This window comes from Neomonachus schauinslandi, chromosome 9, assembly GCF_002201575.2.
Source record: "Neomonachus schauinslandi chromosome 9, ASM220157v2, whole genome shotgun sequence".
Lineage (NCBI taxonomy): Eukaryota > Metazoa > Chordata > Mammalia > Carnivora > Phocidae > Neomonachus > Neomonachus schauinslandi.
The window spans coordinates 97,165,196-97,186,757 of record NC_058411.1 but is presented as its reverse complement, the minus strand read 5'-3'; the positions used below and the strand labels follow the sequence as shown (position 1 = coordinate 97,186,757).

The 21,562-nt window shown below is 40.2% G+C and overlaps 1 protein-coding gene across 2 annotated transcripts in view; it reads left to right on the top strand.

The window, feature by feature from the left end:
• ALDH1A2 (aldehyde dehydrogenase 1 family member A2) overlaps positions 1 to 21,562 on the top strand; it is a 93,083-nt gene that overhangs the window by 33,565 nt on the left and 37,956 nt on the right. For both annotated transcript variants that reach the window (XM_021693859.1, XM_021693860.1), the window contains exons 2-5: positions 5,147 to 5,251; positions 5,438 to 5,578; positions 8,442 to 8,571; positions 20,774 to 20,835. In XM_021693859.1, the coding sequence (XP_021549534.1) occupies positions 5,147 to 5,251; positions 5,438 to 5,578; positions 8,442 to 8,571; positions 20,774 to 20,835 (438 nt within the window). The remainder of the gene's footprint in view (positions 1 to 5,146; positions 5,252 to 5,437; positions 5,579 to 8,441; positions 8,572 to 20,773; positions 20,836 to 21,562) is intronic.

Below are 21,562 nucleotides of genomic sequence, written 5' to 3'. Positions count from 1 at the left end.
AACAGAACTGAAGAAACAGCCAATTGCAACACAAAGAAAAAAGGAGATGAATGGAAATAATAAAGCATTTTTCAGTAGAAGATGAATGAGTGAATAAATTAAGCTACGCACATACAGGCACACATGCAACTGCACAGTCACCTCTCTACATATGTGTAAATATACACATTGGAATACAAAGAAACCATTAAAAAATGTCTGTAGAATATTGTTAAGTTTTTAAAAGCAAGTTGTCCAGCTCATAGAGATGTGATCTTGTTTTATAAAATTATATATATGTATGGGGCTTAGAGATATGAGTGTGTGAACTTTGGCTATCTGTGGATGATGAAATTTGAGGTGATTTTTTACTTTCTTCTCTGTGTTTTTTTGTATAGTTTGAATTGTTTAGAAGAATATATCCCACATTGACAAAAACAATAAAGCTATTTTTACATAAAATATTTTAAAAGAGGGAGGATGGAAAATATGAGTAGATAATGGACATTGAGGGTGGACTACAAAGGTGTAACACTTGGAGTTCCAGGAGAGAGTAAAGAGAATGATATTCAAGGAAATGATGATAATTATTAAGAATACTCCAGAACATATGAGACAGAATTTCACACACACTGTGAGCACAGTGCTTAATGACTGAGATAAAGAAATTGATTCTTGGACATATTGTGATGAAACTTAGAAACACCAAGGCAAAGACAAGATCTGAAAAGCAACCAGACAGAAAAGGCAATTGAGAAACAGGAAGTTGTAATCAGAGACTTACAGCAGACTTCTTATAAACACCATTGCAAGATAGAAAATATTGGAATAATAAATATACTCAAAATATTGTGAGAAAGTATTTGTCTCTTTAGAATTGTGTAACCTTCTTGGGATACCTTTTGAAAATGAGCGTGCAATAAATATATGTTCAGAATTGAGACTTTATTCCCAATAAATCTTGACTAAATGAAATTCTAAGGAATCATGAGAATGAAATTTTTAAAAAAATCTTAAATATAAGAAATTGTTTTCTGTGCAGAATAATAATTTTATAATAAATAAACTCCTGGAGGAGAGCAATTAGATTTAGTGTTCCAAAGCTATTATAATTGTTTGGGAGGAATGTTAAGATAATAAACTTCAAGTTGTTAAATATGCATGATAAAATATCATGGGTGACCCATGAGAGAATAGAAATACAGTATACAACTTCCAAACCAATAAAGTGAGGAAACTGAATTGTAAAACCAACATCAGTAGTTAGTCAACTAAAAAAAGAGGCACGAGAAAACAGGAAGTAAAATAAGCAAGACAGATTGAAAGCATGAAGTCCAAATATCACAGAGTATATAACACAATATATAATTATAATAAATACAAATGTATTAAACTTGCCAGTTAAAAGATAGAGATTTTTATATTGACTAAAATAAAATCTAGCCATACGTCATTTCAAGAGACACAGTAAAATAATAAAGACGTAGCTGAGAGTAAAAGGATGGGGAGGGGCGCCTGGGTGGCTCAGTCGTTAAGCGTCTGCCTTCGGCTCAGGTCATGATCCCAGGGTCCTGGGATCGAGCCCCACATCGGGCTCCCTGCTCGGCGGGAAGCCTGCTTCTCCCTCTCCCACTCCCCCTGCTTGTGTTCCCTCTCTCGCTGTGTCTCTCTGTCAAATAAATAAAATCTTTAAAAAAAAAAAAAAAAAAAAGGATGGGGAAAGAGCTATCAGGGAAATACTACAGAAATACAGAAAAGCTTAGGTAGCTTTACTAATATTAAACAAAATAGGCTGTAAGGCACAAAGCTTTATTAGTAATGAAGAGGACCACTTCATACTGATGAATGGTTCTGTTTTACCAGATTTAATAGTTATGCACTTATATTTACTAATAAAATAACCTAAAATTTATAAATATAAAAATAATGACCCTAAGGGATATATTGACAAATCCACCACCAAAGCAAGAGATTTCGACATAGCTTTCTAATTATTGTTAAGACAAGCAGATAAAATGTCAATAACAATTAATTTGTCCTGTTAGTGGTGATGTTAACATCGATTGCTTGATTAAGGTGCCCTCTGCCAAGTTTCTCCAACATAAAGTTCCTGTTTTTCCCTTTGTAATTAATAAGTATCTTGAGGGAATATACTTTGAGACTACAAAAACATCCAGTCTTCCATTATACTTTTATCTGCTGATTTTACCATCCATTGATAATTTTTGCCTCCAGCAATTACTACTGTGGTATTTGACAAATGGTGATTATCTAATTCCATTATTCCTTCACAGCTATTAGTTGGAATTCTACTGTGAAGCATAGCTTTACCTTATCCCCCACTTACATATTCATTAAAAAATGTGTATCATTATGGGTGCCTCTTTAATTCTATGGGTGATAATCCATTGCTGTCATTATTTATTTTGTTGCTTAAATTATCCCAGTATTGGTCATTGGGAGCCCCTTCACATCAGCTCCTGTGTCTTTTTGGTATGTCTCCACAGGTTTTTGAGTATGTACTTGATTTCCAGCACCACTGAAGGACGATGAGATAGTTGTGATGTATTTATTTATTCATTTCTAGAGAGTTCCATAATTTTTTGTTTTGTTCTTTTTTAGCATGGTTGGAAATAAATGATGAGTGATAATGGGATGATGCCTAGGATGATGAAATAGCAAAATGTTTCAAGATACAGGGGAAGATCACTAAGGTCATATAATGTATCTTAAATTGATAAGATGATCCATGTACCTAAATGAAAACAGTAAGAGAATGAGTGAGTTTTATCCTGTTAAAAAATAATAATTTTTCTCTTTGGAAGACCTCTAAGAATCGATAAAAGTCATGAAATATCAATGCTTACATATAGTTAGAACTGCTCAGTACCGAAGCTAAAAACTAAAATTGGATTAAAAAGGTTAAGAAGTTTCATTCAAATAGTGAATAAAGAGAATACGAAATATGGGCAAGACCCCTCTTCCTTAAGCCTGACAATGCTCTAGAAGCGAAACTGATCTCTTAATTTTTTCCCTTTGTTTCCTCGGAGATCATGCTGAGTTTCAAAGGAGTATGCAAATCTGATGAGCTGGGAACTGTTAGGAAGTTTGTTAAGCGGAATGGAAAGAGAACTAGACCAGGAGTCCAAGAACTATGGATCTCATTCAGGCTTGGACACTAACTAGTTGTGTTTCTTTGTTCTGAGCAATCCTGCAAACTCTGATGTAGTGGAGAGAGCGGTGGACTGACTCAGAGCCACAACAAGAACCTGCTTCATCAGACTCTTAACCTCCCATCCTCTCAACTTTCTCATCTTTAGTAGAGATAATAAAATCCTGCCATTAGGGTTGTTGCGAATATTTAATGAATTACTAGACACTGGAAGACCCTGGGCGGCTGGAACTGCTAGTCATTTTTGCCTGTCCTATATCTAAAAGTATCTGAGTGTTGCTTGAATAAATGAATACATTACATTAAGTGAGTGTATAAATTATACATTTAAAATGTTATACAATTACAAGGTCATTGTGTTTATGCTTGTTACATATGAATTAAGTATTTATGCAGTTTTAAGCTTTTTTCCCCTTTATCTTAAAAAGCCTTCAAGGGGCTCCTGGGTGGCTCAGTCAGTTGAGCATCCGACTCTGTGATTTCCACTCAGGTCATGATCTCAGGGTCCTGGGATCGAGCCCTGCATCAGGCTGCATGTTCAGTGTGAAGTCTGTTTAAGATTTTCCCTCTCTTGGGACTCTGGAGAGGCTCAATCAGTTAGGCATCTGTTTTTGGCTCAGGTCATGATCCCAGGGTCCTGGGATTGAGTCCTGCATCCTGTGTAGGGCTCCTTGCCCAGTGGGGAGCCGGCTTCTCCCTCTGCCTGGCACTCACCCTGCTTGTGCGTGTGAGCTCTTGCTCTCTCTCTCTCTGACAAATAAATAAATAAAATCTTAAAAAAAAAAGACTGTCCCTCTCCCTCTGCCCCTCACCCCCTTGCCCTAAATAAATAAATAAATAAAATCTTTTAAAAAAACCTTCAGGAAAAGAAGGCTCCTTCAACACAGGCTCATTGTTTTATCAAATCAAGGAAAAATAAAGCTTTGGAATAATCTAGAACTTGATATTTAAAATTGTAGCTCTATCCTCATTAGCCTCATCTGTGACTATTAAAATGGCAGAAAATAACAAATCAGTTTATCATTGTGTTTACTTTAAACTGACTGTTGGCTCATAAGTTCAGAAATTTTCATTGTCAGGCTATAAATTTTATAGAGTAAAATATCTTTGTGTATTCTTTGAGCTTTCATAGTCCAAAAATATTTGTTTGGATTTCTCTCTTTAATATCAATAAAAATTTTTACATTTCTTTGCCTGTATTTTCTCTTTTTCTTCAACTCATTTCTTACAAATTTTCTGAGATATTAACTTGAGTAATTTTTTAAACTATTAGTCTCTGCCATTTTAATAGAGTCTCCATTTCCTTTATAAGGAAACCAAGGGTCTTAAGAAATCCTTGAGAGACCAGTTTGAAAGCTAGGTCTTTTCCGTTTGCTGAGCTGGGTAGCCTACCCAGCAAAAGGAAAGAAATCTAACTTGGATTTACACATGAAATTTGTTTAACTCACTGACTAGTTTGTTCAAAGTCATTGCTCAGTTCAGGATCTAACTATAAATTAAGTGAATGCTTACTGATTCCAGCACCCTCTCAAGTTCCACTGTGAAGGTACTTATGCCTCTGACAGAGAAACTAGGATAAAGTTCGATGACTATCAGTTTGTTCTGTGATTTACTCCTTTTGATATTGGCCAGTTTGGACAATCAGGAAATATTTTCTACAACCTCCATGTATTGTTTGTATGTATGTGCCACTCTGTCCTTCCATCTTTGTTTGACTCTCTCACTGGTTGGCAGGTTCACTCAAGGTAAGAACTACATTTCAGTTTGCATAACCTTGAGGTAAAAATAGCATAGAAGAAATTCCTGAATTCCAGGAGAGTCTGGACTGCGTACTATTTGAGGGTCTCTTGCAATGCTTCAAATTCTGTACTTTGCTTATAGGCCAGCAAACACAGAGAACAAATATTACTACCATGGTACTTCCATAATACTTGGCCATTGGTTGGCTTCCTATCACCCATCTCACTGATCCCCGTCTGTTGTCTGCTCCCTTAGATTTTTATTAACAACGAGTGGCAGAACTCAGAGAGCGGGAGAGCGTTCCCTGTCTATAATCCAGCCACAGGAGAGCAGGTGTGTGAAGTCCAAGAAGCAGACAAGGTATGTCCTTTTTAGCAAAATGTTCCCTATGAAATAACTGCCTTCAGACAACGGAGCACTAAGCTTATGCTCTCTAGACACCAGCACTGACGTTCGTTCGTCACCTTTTCCCTGAAAGCAGGTGGTTCTTCCTTTATTTGGAGCGTGGTGTCTCCTCAGTTGTGCCTCTTCCTCTCTCTCAAACAGGCAGACATAGACAAAGCGGTGCAGGCGGCCCGCCTGGCTTTCTCTCTTGGTTCAGTGTGGAGAAGGATGGATGCTTCTGAAAGAGGCCGTCTGTTGGAGAAGCTTGCAGACTTGGTGGAACGAGACAGGGCAGTTCTTGCAGTAAGTAGCCTAAAAAAAACACATTAAGTCTTTACTCTAAATTTACCATTCCACTGAAATGCAGATTCCTTAGTCTTTCTGAAAATGTGATGTGAAGCCGACCTGGGGAACAAGGTGAGAAGTCCATAATACACAGGAAAAATGAGAGGGGTAAGCTTTTGGGATCAGATGGGGAAGTGCAAGACCAGCTGAGTGTCTCTTCTTACTGAATTTTGAAGAACAAAACCATTGCTGCCCATGACTGGTAAGGACCTCCCTGCCTTCCTTCCCAACCGTATCCCACCCTTGACAAAAAACACAAAACAAAAACAGTTAAGCAGCAGGAAAGTCACCATGAAGCCTGTGGAAAAGCAATCCCAAATGATTCATTTGAGAATCAAATAAGATTTTTTTTTTTTTTTTTTTTTTTACCTCTCCTGACTAAATAGAGTCCTTCAGAAGCAGAGGGCCTCTCATACACGTCTGCTCCCTTTGTTCTTCTGCCACTTTCTAGAACCAGTAAAAAGGAGAGATAGCCCGGGACAGCAAACGTTCTTTCACTAAAGTGTTTTCTCACCTAAGGAACTTCCTCTCTCTTAGTGGTTTCTGTGTTTGTTTGTTTTTGCTCTTTTTAAAATCAAAGTTGATTTCTTAGAGAATATAAACTGCCTGGAAACCAGAACCATTTGGGACTGTCTGTCATACACCAGGGATCTCCACCTCGATCACCCACAGGCGATCCATTAATGTTGAGGACGTCCTTGTTCAGTCAGGCATTCGAATCACGAACGCTGTATCCTCCCCTCTGCGCAGAAGCAGGACACGATTGGGCTTGCTCTGGGCTTGGGGAGCACGAGTGTCCTTCCTCACTGTCCCGTCCACCGTGGCTCTTCCCTCCAACCGTCCCCCTTCAGGGATCTGTTCCCAGGATGGGAACACAAATGAATCGCGGAACTCTGACCGTATGTAACATTTACTTTTCAATAAAAACATTTTCTAATTTGGTACTTCAAGGAAAACTCCCAATGAGGCGTTTACGCGTTTTGTGAAAAAGGCGTTCCATGGTGACGTAGCTCCTTCTCAGATATTCCCAAGACACCGAGCATATGAGAGACCCTGAAGAGCCCTGTTCAGTCTTTCTCAAACTTAAGCCTCAACACTATTTTTTGTCTAATCTGTCAATATTGTGCAAAACTGAATTCTTCGGAACACTTGGGGGGGAATGCCCGTCTAGATGCTTATCTTTTCACTGGATTATAATTTCTTTGTGAGTGAAAACTGTATTTTACTTCTTTTTTTGTGATCCCAGCACAGTTCCTTGCACATAAACGGTTGGGGGGGGAGGGGAGCACATTGATGGTCTGTAAGTGTCTGTTTCATTGAGTGAAATCTACACAATATTTACAACATTCCACTAACAGTGTGTACTAGATAATGATATAGTTCATTTCTGCAGTTATATTTTCATGTCATAAAATTCAAATGCCATCCTTTTTCTGACATTCTGTCTCACTGTGATCCATTCCTTTTTGCCCTTACACCTAAATGAGATTTCTCCTTTTAAACACTCCCGAGCCATAGGAGGAGTAAGTTTTAACAAGAGATAGCCTCTGGAATATAGAGGAGCTGCTGACCAGAGAGCAAAGTTAATACCTCATCCAAGTACACATAATTAATTGAAAATAAACATAGGTGAATTTGGCCGGTGTCAGCAGCTCATTGGGACCATATAGGTGGCCCAGATTCTGGTTATTGACTCTGCTTCACTCAGTGCTGTGTAGACTTTGGCCATGTGCTGGCTGCATGGAGAATGTAGTGCCCATCTCACGAGTATATAAACATCCTAAAAAGTATGGGGAGATAATTTGATTCCCTTTAATAAAGAAGAACCAATATACAGTGATAAACAATGTGATCTTTTAAAATGAGTCCCATCTTCTACACAAAGTGGGTAAATTGCACCATAAGTAATTGTATTTTTATGTCATCGAATGGAGAATATTTCCATTTTACTTTTGTCAGCACTCAAGTCATTCTTACACCAGTATGTTATAAAATGTGCTTATAGAGAAGGACGTGAGATTATAAACATATGTATTTGCTTATTTAATTTGTTAAACTTGTAACACCTTTGATATTTCTCAAGTTGAAATACTCGTTTCTCATTTCAGTGTGTCCATTTGGATTTTTTAGTTGTTGCTACAGATTTAAGCAGTTTACAGAATATGTCATTCAAACAGTAACATTTATAATCTAGAACTGCTCAATATGTCTATTTTTATTAAATGGACCAGATACTTCCCTATTAATAGGTAATGGTTGTTAACATAAATATTTACAAAAAACCAGCCCTGAAGTTGTTAAAGTGTGAGCTTCCCTAGAGGAGATCTTGTTTATTTGATGGTAATAAATAAACTCGCTGTGCACTGTGGATATTCCATTTCTCAGCAGGGGTCTTGGCAGCAGTGGAAAACGTTTTATATTCTCGTCAGTCGCATAAAACCCCATGTCCCCGCTTCTCTTTATGGATTCAGACTCCAAAAAATCCCCACGCAGCTCTGATCATTAATATAACAGAAGCTGGTTTGACAGGCAGAACATTTCTTTATCATCAGTTGAAGAAATGTCATGTTTATGTGTTATTGCGGTAGTGGTTCCTGGAGACACCCAGGCACAAGAACATGCGCATGAGTAGTCATCGTGGCTTTACTAGAAGCTAAACTAAACTGGCGGTGCTAAAAATCTATTTATTGGGGAAGTCAGAGTTGACCAGGTGTGCATCATTATTCATATTCATTCATAGCCTCTCTCTTCCTTTTTTTCTTCTGCTCCAGAAATTATTTAGTATATCACTAGAAAGCTCTCTTCATTTCTTTTCCTACAGACCATGGAATCCCTAAATGGTGGCAAACCGTTCCTGCAAGCTTTTTACGTGGATTTGCAGGGGGTCATCAAAACCCTTCGGTATTACGCAGGCTGGGCTGATAAAATTCACGGGATGACCATTCCTGTAGGTACGTGAAATTCGAGTACGTTGAAAGGGAAACGTGAAGCTCCACCAGAAACACACTTTCACCATCAAACACAAACGGCAGTCACAGAGCAGACGGGAGCACACTCACAGCAGCTGGAACTGAAGAGCCGAACAGAGCACATCACTAACTCTGACAGCATCCCTGTTTCTGTATGTGGACAGTCCCCACATAAGTGCAGTGGCAAGCCACATCCATGCAGCACTCAGCTAAGGCGCAGGTGGGCTTGTCAGCCGCTAAGTGCTCAGCACTGCGCTCCGTCAGGTGCTGGGGGTGCGGACAGGTGTCGGACGTAGGGAAGTCAGGGAAAATTCCCCGAGCGTTAAAGACCTGGACCTTCCCCTCCTGAAACATGAGATCTATGTGTTTGGAAGAAAGTACTCTAAAATGTTAACAATTGTCTCTTAGTGGTGAGCTGGTGGATAATTTATTTCTCTTTTTTATACTTGGCTGTATTTTCTATAATGAGCATGAATTACTTTCACAGTCTGTAAAAACAGCAACCATCCTTTTAAGATCCAGGTTAGGGGACAAAACCCACAACAGAAACAAAGACCTCTATGGGAGAGTTACAACGAGCTGCTGAGTCGTGTGGCTTGGCCTTCAGCGCTGTAGTCCTGTAAAGGGGAGGGAGGTGTCCAAGCTGAGTCCGTCAGTGGACAGGTCCCGACCTGCGCAGCGCGTGCCAGCGATAACCAATACCAGACTGAGGCTTCACAGCAACCCCAATGGGGAAGGCAGTGTTTTAGCATCCTCATTGACAGAGGAAGAAACTGAGCCCTAGTGAAGCTAAGTAGTTTTCCTAATTCGACGGCAAGTAAGTTGTAGAGCCAAAATTCTGACGTTAGAGTCTGGCGAATCACTGCACTAGCGGATCCATTTTAGATTCTGGGAGGAAGATACCAGGAGACGAAAGGGAGCGGCTGAAGGAGACAGGAGGATGTCGGTAGCGGTGAACAGACGGAAGGAAAGGAAACGCGTGTTCCTTGAGGCCTCCTGGTGGCTGCAAAGTGCTGTGCCAGGTACTCTACCTTTGTGCTCCGGAGACAGCCGGCTCTCCACGGGCACGCTAGGAGCGGAAAGTAGGGCTGGGCCTTCCTAGGCCAGGTGTTGCTTTACCCAAGAAGGGGCGGCTGGCTGGCGGTGCTGATGGACGGCATGGAGCGGTGCTTCTCAAACTTCGATGCATGTTGTGTGTATCGCTTGGGATCTTCCTCCAGCGCAGTTTCTGCCGGGAGAGACCTGGGGTGGGGCCCGAGGTTTGCCCTCCTCACCAGCTGCCAGCTCCTGTCTGTGCTGGGGCTTCGCTGCCTTGAGCAGTGAGGAGAGGTTCCAGAGACCCGCCCCAGCCGAGTGGCTGTTGGGACCCTTCTTCACTCAGGCATGGGGCAAGAAGAGAAGTCGCAGTGAGAGTAGAGGAGGGACAGAGGTGAGACTTCAAAGGTCTATTTTAAAATTAGCTCCATGAATGACGGCAGCATGCACAACATTAGTCTGTAGGAAATGGGTTTGCAGTCAGAGGCGTTCTTCCTGGCCATCCAGAGGTTTTCCTTGTTCAGCAGACTCAGGATGGAGAAGACTACTTCTCGGGAACGTCAGGCTCTTAGTGCTGTCCTGGCTCTGAGGATTTTACAGAAGCCCTGCTCTCTAGCATCACCGGCGGGATTTAGGAATGGCCTGAGCGGAGCAGGGTTATTGTGTGGTATGAGCATACCTGTTGGAGGGCCTGAGAATGAAAAGCTTTGCTAAAAACAGAACACGTGTCAGCCTTTTTAGGTTGGCTTCTCCTATGTCGGTGCAGAAAGGTAAATAAAACAAGACCAGGACCAAAGGCCCTGGGTTTTTTGGCACCCCCCCCCCCCCGCCATTTCACTATTATTAAAACAAATATGTTTTAGGCATTTAAATATCTTTTCTTATGATTTATAAACATCTTAAGAAATAAGATGAAATAGAAGGCTGGACACATAGGTTTGGTTTGGCCTAACCATGTCTTAGTGTTTTTTGCTTTCTTAGAGGAGAGAAGACCTTGATAAAGATTTCCTGGAGTCTCTGATGTTAGATGCTTATTTTACTTTATCTGGCAAGGGGTGGTTGGTGCACAGACCTCACTGTTTTCATCTGATGCTCTTTGGAGATCCTGAGGACGTTGACATAGGAGTTAGAAGCACAGGGCTTGGAAAAGGCTGTCATGGGAGTCTCTCTCACCTTTACGCACAAACCGGTGTGCAGCCCGTGAAGGAGAAAAGTGAGGCACTCTCTTAAATCCTAAGTAATGTTTAGTTTCCCTAATTTTTCTTAAAGTGCATTTAGAGGGATACCAGGTGAGGGACACTCCAGAGAGTCAGGAGGCTAGGCAGTGCTCCTCGGAGGCTGGGGATTTGAGATGGAAGAGCTCTCGCTGTGGTGCCTCCCACAGATGAGGGAAGGCTGGAGGCAGACGTGAACTTGGCAGCTTTCCTCTCTGTTCCAGGTATAGGTACAGTTGCTCTTGCCTGTAGGCTACTGAGAATTCAGCTCCTCTGCCCCTCTGGCTAGTTCAGTGCTTAGGGACTCTAGCTGGACTGAACCGGGGGGAGGGGGGATAGGCAAAGGTCAAGGAAAGGGGGAGTCGTTATTATTCACTTATTTATTCTCAGATATGTTCAGTCAGTCCCTTTGCGTTTGTCATTTGTAACTCCGTAACATAACATCAGCTTCATTTTGTCCCTGCATTCTTGGCTTTTCCCACTGAAATCTGGAATATAAGAAGGTTATTAGTCTTTAATGATGCGGTCTTTATTGTGTTACATACATTTTTTGTGGAATACCCTAATTTTACATTTGGAATTATAATGTAAAGGAATAATGTAGTTTATATTTGCATAGTACTTGATTGTGTAAAATGTTCTTTCACCCACAGGACCTGTGTGATTCTGTGTGTGATCCTGTGAAGCAGGTTGGGTTTTAAAAGGTATTGTACCCATTTTACAGATAAGAAAATGAGACAGCAAGGGTTTAGCATTTTGAACACGGTTACATGTCTAGTAAATGGCAGGCTTGAGATTCAAGCCCAAGTCTCTTTCTGCCTAAGCCATCGTAGACTCTCTTCTTATGGAGACTAGGTCAGCAGGACAAAAAGATGAAGAGGCCAGTCACCCTGGTGAAGTCTTTAATCCTCTGCAGGTTTTTAGATCAGTAGACTTTTGATTCCTATTGTTCGTGGCAGTTGTGTTCTGTAAAGTTGGCTTGGACACTAAAGCAGCAAATACCAAACCGTTGCTTCTAGAGGAAAGACAGGGATGAAAGGTACAGTTCTGTCTGGTCACCCATAAAAAGTAAACTGGAAAGTTTTCTTTTTTAATTTCAAAATATAAGATCACTTTGTTTTCATTGAAGGACAATCTATGGTTCATCCAAGCTTAGTACCCAAAGAGAGTAGGAAGAATGATGCTATTGTCTCTTTCACTCCTTCCCATTTAGGGAGGAGGGCGATCTGCCCTGTGATGGAAAGAGCTCTTCCTTCATCTCCCCTCCCAGGCATCAACTTCAGCCTCTCGGTTATTCACTCTTTCCTTCATGCATTCATTCACTCGACAGGTTTTTTGTTTTGTTGTGTTTTGTTTTTGAGCACCTGCTATGTTTCCTGTCCTGTGTAAAGCACTGGAGATACAAAGGTGAGTAAGTAAGATGGTCAAAGAACAGTAAAGAAAACAAGGTGGACAAGCAATTGCAATATAGCGTGGCTTATTCAGATACGGAAGCACGAAGTGCGATGGGACGCGGTAGGAGAGGCCTCTCACCGGGTATTAAGGCTTCCTGGAGAAGGCAGTGGGATGTACAACATGATCCCTGAAGGGCAATTCAGTGAAGATGGAGGGAGGGCCGTCACAGGTGGGGACAGTAGCCTGTGCAGAGCACGGAGGGAGGATGGTATGATGTGGCGATGGGTCTGACGGCATAGCCGGGTGGAGAAGCCGGTGGGGCTCTGGGGCTTGGTAAAGCATGCTACAGGCTGTATTCCAAAGCCGTGGTGAGTCACTAAAGTCTTTTAAATAGACAAATGCCTTGATCAAAATTGCATTTTACAGAGAGCACTTTGATTGTATAATCGCTACTTAGAGCAAGGACCTGCTCTTTCCCCCTCCCCTGAACCGTAGCCTTCCTTTAGAATATTTGAGACGAAGAGAGACAGGTTATGGCATGAGCACTTTGAACCTTCCGCTGCGCAGCTGTTTCTCCCTCTGAATTGAGAGCCTCTCCCAGCCTTCCGCATTCCCTCTCCCATAAGGCCCACGTCAGACACGATCACGGAGTCATGTAATATCAGTGTGATTCACAAGGGTCTCGATGTTCACTTGACAACACTGGTTTTTATTTCCTGCCATGCTATTCAATGGAGCTATTTTTTCTGACCCTAAATCCTACGCTTTGACCCTTTTACTATGGCACCTCTTAATTATGCTGATAAATAATAATCATTACTGTGATTTATTGATCACTTTGCGCCCATTATAGTATCTCTAATCTCATAGCAGCCCTGCAGAGGGAATATTATTTTCCCCATTTTGATTATTTTTAACCTATATCAAGATCCTCTGCTTCTTTTGGTGTCCACAGACTCCTTGGGATGGAGGAAGGATCCAAGCTTGTTTAGAGTTTGCTGAGGGAGAAATGGAGGTTAATCGATTTGCATGACTTAAGGTTTTTCTCTGTAACAAGTGTTGATTTTAATGATTTTGTGATATGTAAGCAGGGAAAATGTCCATGCTTTAAGCTGAATTCTGACATGAAAATGGCCTTATGGTACATTAGCATATAGCAAAGACTAAAAAGTCTACCCAGATCATGTGTAATTATTTATCCACTACACCCCCTTTCAGATTTACCTTTTAAATTAAAAAATAGGCTAAAAACGTGCAGACATTGACTCAAATCATAAGGCGTTGCCTTCAAGAGTTCAATCTGGTTTAGTGTTGTTGACTGAGAGTGCGCATGGTGAGGTCTTTTGTTCACTTAGACTGAGAGTGAGGAGCTGTTTGCTCAGCCCACCTATAGAGAACCCAGGGTCCTTCGTAGGACCTGAATTGCTGGTGACAGGAGGTTGTGAAGTCTGCTTCACACCTCTTTGAGAAGTTAGGGTTAAAAAAGACCTGAGGGGTCCCAAGGCCAGTCTACTCATTTTTCAGACAAAGAAACGGAGGTCGAGAAGTCACTTTCTTCCAAGAGCACATGATGGAGTAGTGGTGGAGCTAAGAGAGATCTTCCTGACTCAGGAACATGTGATCTCACCTCTGAGAAGTTACTAGCAGACTCCGGGGAAGAACAGTGTAAGCACCATTATACACTAACATCAAGTCTCAGTGTTTGTATAGGCCTTTATAGGGTTTATCGTAATAGCTGTAAATGTTCAGTGAGGTCTGTTCAGTGTCAGAATACATAGGTATTTGCTAGGGGACATAATGGAATAACTCAGTGTAGCTGGTCTAATTGTTGAATACTGGGGTCATCACAAGGGTTACTAACTCCTCGAAACACAGACTAGAGATTCCCTTCACTGAATTGTGTTACAGATTTTTTTTTTTAAAGATTTTATTTATTTATTTGAGAGAGAGAGAATGAGAGACAGAGAGCACGAGAGGGAAGAGGGTCAGAAAGAGAAGCAGACCCCCTGCCGAGCAGGGAGCCCGATGTGGGACTCGATCCCGGGACTCCAGGATCATGACCTGAGCCGAAGGCAGTCGCTCAACCAACTGAGCCACCCAGGCGCCCCTGTGTTACAGATTTTTATGCTGTTAAATAAACGCACTTTTAGTGAGTATATAAAATTTGCTGTAGTTCTTGAAATACTCTTAGGATTGTAATTGGAAGCTATTTCTGGAGGTCCATGTTAGATAAATTTCTCCTCGATTTCTGGCACATTTTAGATTTTTCTGATTTTATTGACATATTGTTTAAACATACTCAAGTTCATGTAGAGATTCTGCCAATGGCCAATATTCCTATGAGAATAAAAATTCTGTAAAAAAAATTCTTTCAAGCAACGATAAAATCTCCCTTAAGAAGTAAGGATAAGTCTGAAGGAATAATTCAAATAATGAAATTGTGCTAATTAACTAAATAATTGCTGTTTCTCCTGTGTAGTTTGACAAGTTCCCATCAAAGAACATAGAACAGTGGCTTGACATTTTCTAAATGCAGAAGAAGCTTACTCTGTTACTCATTTCTAGGGGTCAAAGGCTTTTCTCAGTATAATCCTAGAAATGCCTCCATCTACACATAGTCAATAAAGTTTGATCCATAGGTTAACCAGATTCATGATATAATGTATTTAATTGTAAGATTTTTATATCCTTCATGAGTTGTAAAAATTCAAATATAAGAACATATCAGAGAAGTTGTCTCTGGGTGGATCTTAAACTCCTTTCAAGAGCAATATCTATTACCCTATATTTTTTACTTTTTTGAGTGAAAGAGAAAAGAGGCTGAGAGAGAAATTTCCTACACGTGTGATTTTGTATTTCTGGTTTGGTATCTCATCTCGTTTTTAATTTTCTCCACCATAGTTATGATCTAACTTGTTGGCTCAGAATTTGGAATCCAGAACATTTTTCTGGTATTCTCATCAAATACAGTCCTTCCTTGCTGAGTTTGAACTCTCCCTATAATATCTCATATTTGGTAAGAAGACCTAAGATCATCATAGCCTTAAAACAGAGTATCTGAGTTTGGATGGAGATTTTTTTCTTTTCGCTTTTGTTTTTCTTTCTTTTTTTCTTTTTAGAGGGAGAGAGAGGATTTTAAGCAGGCTTCATGCCTAGCGTGGAGCCCAATACAGGGCTCAATCTCACAACCTTGAGATCATGACCTGATCTGAAATCAGGAGTCCCAACGCTTAACCAACTGAGGACCCAGGAGCCAAAATTTTTTTCTATATCCAGCTGAAACACTCTATAGCACAAAGCTAGAGAAATGAAGGGAACACCCTTTAAGTCATCTTGCCATATATAGAGAACATTATTAACATAAAAGGTGGGAAAATGGGCTGTAAGGCAGAGAAAAGTACTCATTATGTAGCATATGGTATATGAGAGAGAGAGAAGTAACAGTTACCCCTTGGAGTTGACTCTGCTTCCATGAAGAGGAGAGAGGCACTCAGTCCCGGGTGTCCCATCTGAGGGGAGGAGGTATTGCTCTGCAGTGTTCCCTTTATTTCTTAGATACTGGAGTTTATGTGAGTTCTCTGTGTCCACATAAAAAATCCTCAAAGAATCATCTTCACTCTTCACAAAAGGGTTATAATTTTTTCATTTTTTCCCCCCTTTGCACTCCTAGACATCATACTCTGATTCTGTGGTTTGTGATATCCAGCTAAATCCAGCCTAGTCACAGAATAGTCTTTAATAATATTTCGAAGGGCAATGAACTTGAAGTGTGATGACTCAGATTCAAATCCAGAAGCACAGTTTAACCAGGTTAAGTCACTTTAGACTTATCCTCTGTGTGCCATTTTTTTCTCTCCTTAGAAAATACTGATAATAACTGTTGCCCTATATTTTTATAGAGTTGTTTTGAGCTTGAAATGAGATAATGTGAAAATAGTTTGTTAAGCTCTATAGAAAGACACGTTTTTGTTCTTATTTTAGCATTTGTAAAATATTAAAAAGATTGAGCAGATTCTCCTACAGTTAAACTCCTTTGGGCAGATCAGTAGAGTCATCAGAGAGGCAAACAGTAAAATAGACAGGAAGTCAGCAGCTGTAAAGCAGCTGTAGGTCCTCATGATACCCAGGGACCCTCTTTGCTCTTCCGGTTCCTCTGCACCTCACCACTCAGAGCGTGGTCTGTAGATCAGAAGTACCATGATCGCCTGGGAGCGTGGAAAAATGCAGACTCTCAGGTCCTGCCCCAGACTCACTGATTCAAAACCTGCATTTTAACAAGCTCTCCAGGTGCTTCATATACACATTTTAGTTTGAGAAGCACAGTACATACCACATGGCACTGGAGCATGCTAGATTATTCTAAACAGTAAAGTAGTGAACATTCTTCATTTTAATTATTAGGTTTGAAGAAAATATTGCTAGCTCATGAAACCCGTTGTTCCATAGAGTTTTTTAAGGTGAGACTAACAAGTGGCTCTTCACATATTTTTAAAAAATGATTTAACAAATCATTAAGTAACAGAGTAAGTAATGCACTTGGACGTGGTGAAAATGATGACGGTGGCCTTTGGGTAATGTTAGCGGAGCAGCTGGGTGGGATTCAGAGCGGGGTCAGAGTAGCTTGAAAGACCTCTGTGGTGCCCACGTTAGCCCTAGCCAAGGGTACGCATAGAAGGCATAGCTCCTATGTTTGCCTGGCACCCCTGGTCAGACTCGGGGTGTCCGGGATCATCTCCCACTCACCAACCAGATGAGAATACAGACTGAGCTCAAGGTCAGGGCCCCTTTATCTCTTTCACACAGCATTCTTTGGGGGAAGAGTTCAAGCACCAAAATACCCTTTATTTCTTCATTTCCTGCTTAGAGGAGCTGTAGAGATAGAAGATTCTTCAGTCCGTTCTTTATACCAGCCTTTAGCTAAGTGTCAAATCTGTGGACAGTTCATCCAAGGAAGTTTTCGTTCCCCATAACTCAGTTTCTCTTGGGACACAATTACAGAGTCGAGTTCAATTCCTTATGGGGTCAGCCTTGTAAGATTTTGCCTACATTTTGTTTCTCTTTCATTTCTTCAGGAACTTTGAAAATTATATAAGTAATACAACTAAATTCTTGAGCCATTAGAATGTAGAGGGGGACATGCTTCATCTGAACTCCTCCAGCTTCCCCGCATGTGCTGCCACAGTAAATGCCCGTGGTGGTCTTAGTCCAGATTCCCATCTTTTTCTCAGCCCGTTTGCACCTCTTCTTGACATGATACTCTGATTCTGTCGTCTATGATGATCCACCTGGAGCCGTCACCTTAGCCAAGTTACAGTTGGGTTGGCAAGGATTTCCGTGCAAATGAAACTATCTAACCTTTTGATTAGGGTTATTGCTCCTTATGAAAAACCTTCCGGGAAGAAGGGCCTGACATCCCATTTATATCTTACACACACACACAAAAAGTGAAGCAGTAAAAGGTACTGATAGTTAAAACAAAGCAAAACAAAACAAAACAACCTTTTCAGAGATTGTAAGTTGAAAAAGGACAGTAACTTGTACTTTTGTAAAGAACAGTATCTATGAGGGGTGCCTAGGTGGCTCAGTTGTTAAGCGTCTGCCTTCCCTGGGATCAAGCCCCGTATCGGGCTCCCTGCTTAGCAAGAAGTCTGCTTCTCCCTTACCCACTCCCCCTGCTTGTGTTCCCTCTCTTACTGTCTTGCTCTCTGTCAAATAAAAAAAAAAAAATCTTTAAAAGAACGGTATCTATGAAAATTCTTGAGTTGTCTGCATACAAAGCTAAGATAGTTGATTTGATTCTTAAAGTATTACTGAGACTTCTTATTGTCATCCTATGGACAGTTTCCACTGGGCTACTTTTGTTTTAATGGGGATATATGCTAAAATAATTCCCTTCCTACAGTTGTTGAATGCTGCCTGTTTCCCAATTTCTTCCATTTAAAGCGTTGTCATAAAACAAATTTGGAGACAGGCAGCGCAGATTAGGAAAAGACTTTGCAAGTACACGTGACAAAGACCTAATTTCCTTAATGTATGTATGTAGGGTTCTTCAAATGACTAAAAAGTTGAATAACCCAACAGCAGGAGGGCAAAAGATATAAATTTGAAGAAAATAATTGAAAATGGCCAGTAAACATGAGAAGATATTCACACCATGTATCTATAATGAAACACAAATCAAAATAAGTTGTCATTTTCCACCTGTCCGGTTGACTGAAATCAAAATGTTTGAAAAGCCCCAGTGTCAAAGGATGGGAAAAAATATCATGTTGTTGTTTGGAATTCTAAATTGTATAATTTTACTGAAGGATGATTTGGCAGTATTTATCAAAATGTGAAATGCACATACCCTTTGACCATGAAATTCCACAGATGTGCAAAGATAATGTGAAATGATCATGTTTAAAGCATTATTTATAATAGCTTAAACTGAAAGCAATTTCTGTGTCCCTCGGGACAGTTTATAGTAGTTTCAAGTACTGAGCCAGTGGAATAGCATTCAGCAGTTCAAAAAATGTGTAAGCTGTATCTGAAAAAAAAAAGTGGGAAAAAATATAGAAGACTGTGAATAGTATGATCACATTAAGTTCTTTGAAAAGATGCACCAGCAACAGATAGTTGTGAATTCTGGGAAGAGGTCCAGGAGGGAGAGAGACCTTTAAATATTTTTAAATGCCTGATTTTGAACTTAATTAAAACAGTTCTGTGTATAAAGAGGAGGGGTTTAGTTGTGTTGAGAGACAATGATAAACAATCACATCCTTTCTCTTCCCCTAACCTACAACACTCCTCCTGTCCCTACTTCTTCATCCTTAAGAGTAGTGCTCTTCAGGAGAATTAGCTGAGGTCTTCACTTTCCCTGGGGACAGCTTTTGAGATAGAAAACAAGTATGAGTGAAGTGGCCACAGGGTTGGCAGTTGGGGGAAAAACAAAGACTTTGTCCAGTATTGGCATTGTAATGCCGTATGCTAAGAACAAGCCATTATTTGGTTATCTCAGTTAGCCATTTAAAATAATTCAGATAAAACATGATATATATATTATCATATCATATATAGGAATATTATTCAGCCATCAGAAAGAATGAAATCTTGCCATTTGCAATGACATGGGTGGAGCCAGAGAGTATTATGCTAAGTGAAATAAGCCACTCAGAGAAAGACAAATACCATATGATCGCACTCATGTGTGGAATTTAAGAAACAAAACATGAACATATGGGAAGGGGGAAAAGAAAAAAGGAGACAGGGAAATAAGCCATAAGTGACTCTTAATGACAGAGAACAAACTCAGGGTTGATGGAGGGAGGAGGGTGGGGGAGGGGCTGGGTGGGGGATGGGTAGTAAAGAGGGCACTTGTTATGATGAGCACTGGGTGTTGTACATAAGTGATGAATCACTGAACTCGACTCCAGAAACCAATATCGCACTATATGTTAACTAACAAAATTTAAATAAATAAATAATAATGCATTGATACAGAATCTATCACACATCATTGATGGCTGTACAAGTTGATAACAGTATCTAGGGAGGTCAGGTCAAAAAGGTTTATTACTATTTAATATGAACATATGCTTTCATTCAGCAACTCCACCTCAAGGAAGTGATCAAAAATACATGTGTACAGGTACATAAAGATGAAATAATTCATTGCAACATTGTTTGCATTAGCAAAAGACTGGAAACAATCTAAATTTTCATTAACAATAGACTGTTTCAATAAATAATGCATCTATAAAAAAATTCAAAAATAAAATCAGATAAACATAATGGTATTTTCCTAAAGAAAAATTTGGTTTGGATTTCCTGGGTAATTATTCCTATTATTATTATGCCTATTGCTCCTATAAGGAAAATAAGATTATTAAATCGTCCTTATTTCCCTGGCTAATTTGAGGGTGGAATCTTTGGGGTTTTGATAGAATCTTTTTTGAAGTGGACTTTTGCCTTCTTGAAAGAGGCCCGGACATGTCTCTCTTCCCCCAGGGCCCAGAAAGTGTTTTGACACCTAGATTCAGTTATTAAAAAAAGATCTTACTGTACTATTCACCTTTCCTAGTTGCCTACCATTTAAAATTTACCCAGTAGCATTTTACTTAGTTTTTTTTGAATACTTCATAAAGTTATTTAAAATGTTGAGGTACATTGAAGTATCATTTTAGCACTTAACATAAAATTTAGTATTTATAATTTTCCAGTTCCCAGCCCCTCTCCTCCCATCACCAGTCCCCTGCCCCCACCTCCCCAGAAGACTGCTTCTCCTGTCATAAACTTGTCCTTCATTTCACCTTCGAGGCCCCTCATCAGTACTCTGGGTGTCCAGGAGCCGTATCTGGAGACACCCTGTGCCTAGTGATAAGCTCTTCTGCCAGCTTTCCTACACGGCTGAGTAGGATGTTTTCTCAACTTTATTTCTGGTTTTTCCATCGCCACCCAAATTCTCTCTCTACGTTTTTTTCCTCTCATCCAAATTCTCTCTCTACGTTTTTTTCCTCTCATCCAAATTCTCTGGTAGTGACCGTGGGCATTTCTTTCAGATGGAGATTATTTTACTTTTACCAGACATGAACCCATTGGAGTGTGTGGACAGATCATCCCGGTGAGTGAATCTCCTTACGCCTCCTATTTATTTTCATTTGAATCAGTTCTCTTAAAGATACATAAAACATGGACCTCAACGAGGTATGCTTTCCATTACAGGGGGCAAAAAACTGAGCTCATGTTGTTGACATATCTTTAACAGCCTCCCCGCAAATGCTTATTTGAACAGGTTAATAGGGTTTCGGCTCTGTTACCAGGAGTTGAGTTCTCAAGCCATGGAATTCTCATATTAAAATAAGCAAAGCAAAGCAAAGCCCAGTGTATTAATAACCTGCCCTTGATTATGGATGTCTGTTCTGCTTATGGAAAATTAATGCTTTGTTATATTTGCTTGTTTATTTTTTAGAACTATGACTCACCATCTTTCCAGGCATATTGTTTTATATGGTCTTGTAATCCCATTCTTTCCCACTGTTTCTTTTCACAAGAATCTAGATAGAAGACTCTACGGAAGACACAGCAGTACAATTAACGTCACGGTCATAATTGAAACCATGCCGGGCTGTTGTATGTCTTGTAAAGGGAAATAGATGTAGTGCTTAGTGTTTGGATTGGAACATTAAACATTGTCTTTTTTTTTTTTCCCCTCTCTCTCTCATACACAGCCTTGGCACTGTATAAAACATCATCGAATTTTCCAACAGTACTAGCTAATCATTCTGGCAGGGATTTCAGGAGAGGCTCAAATTCAACTCTTACAGTAGAGACAAGAAGTGTTCTCTTTC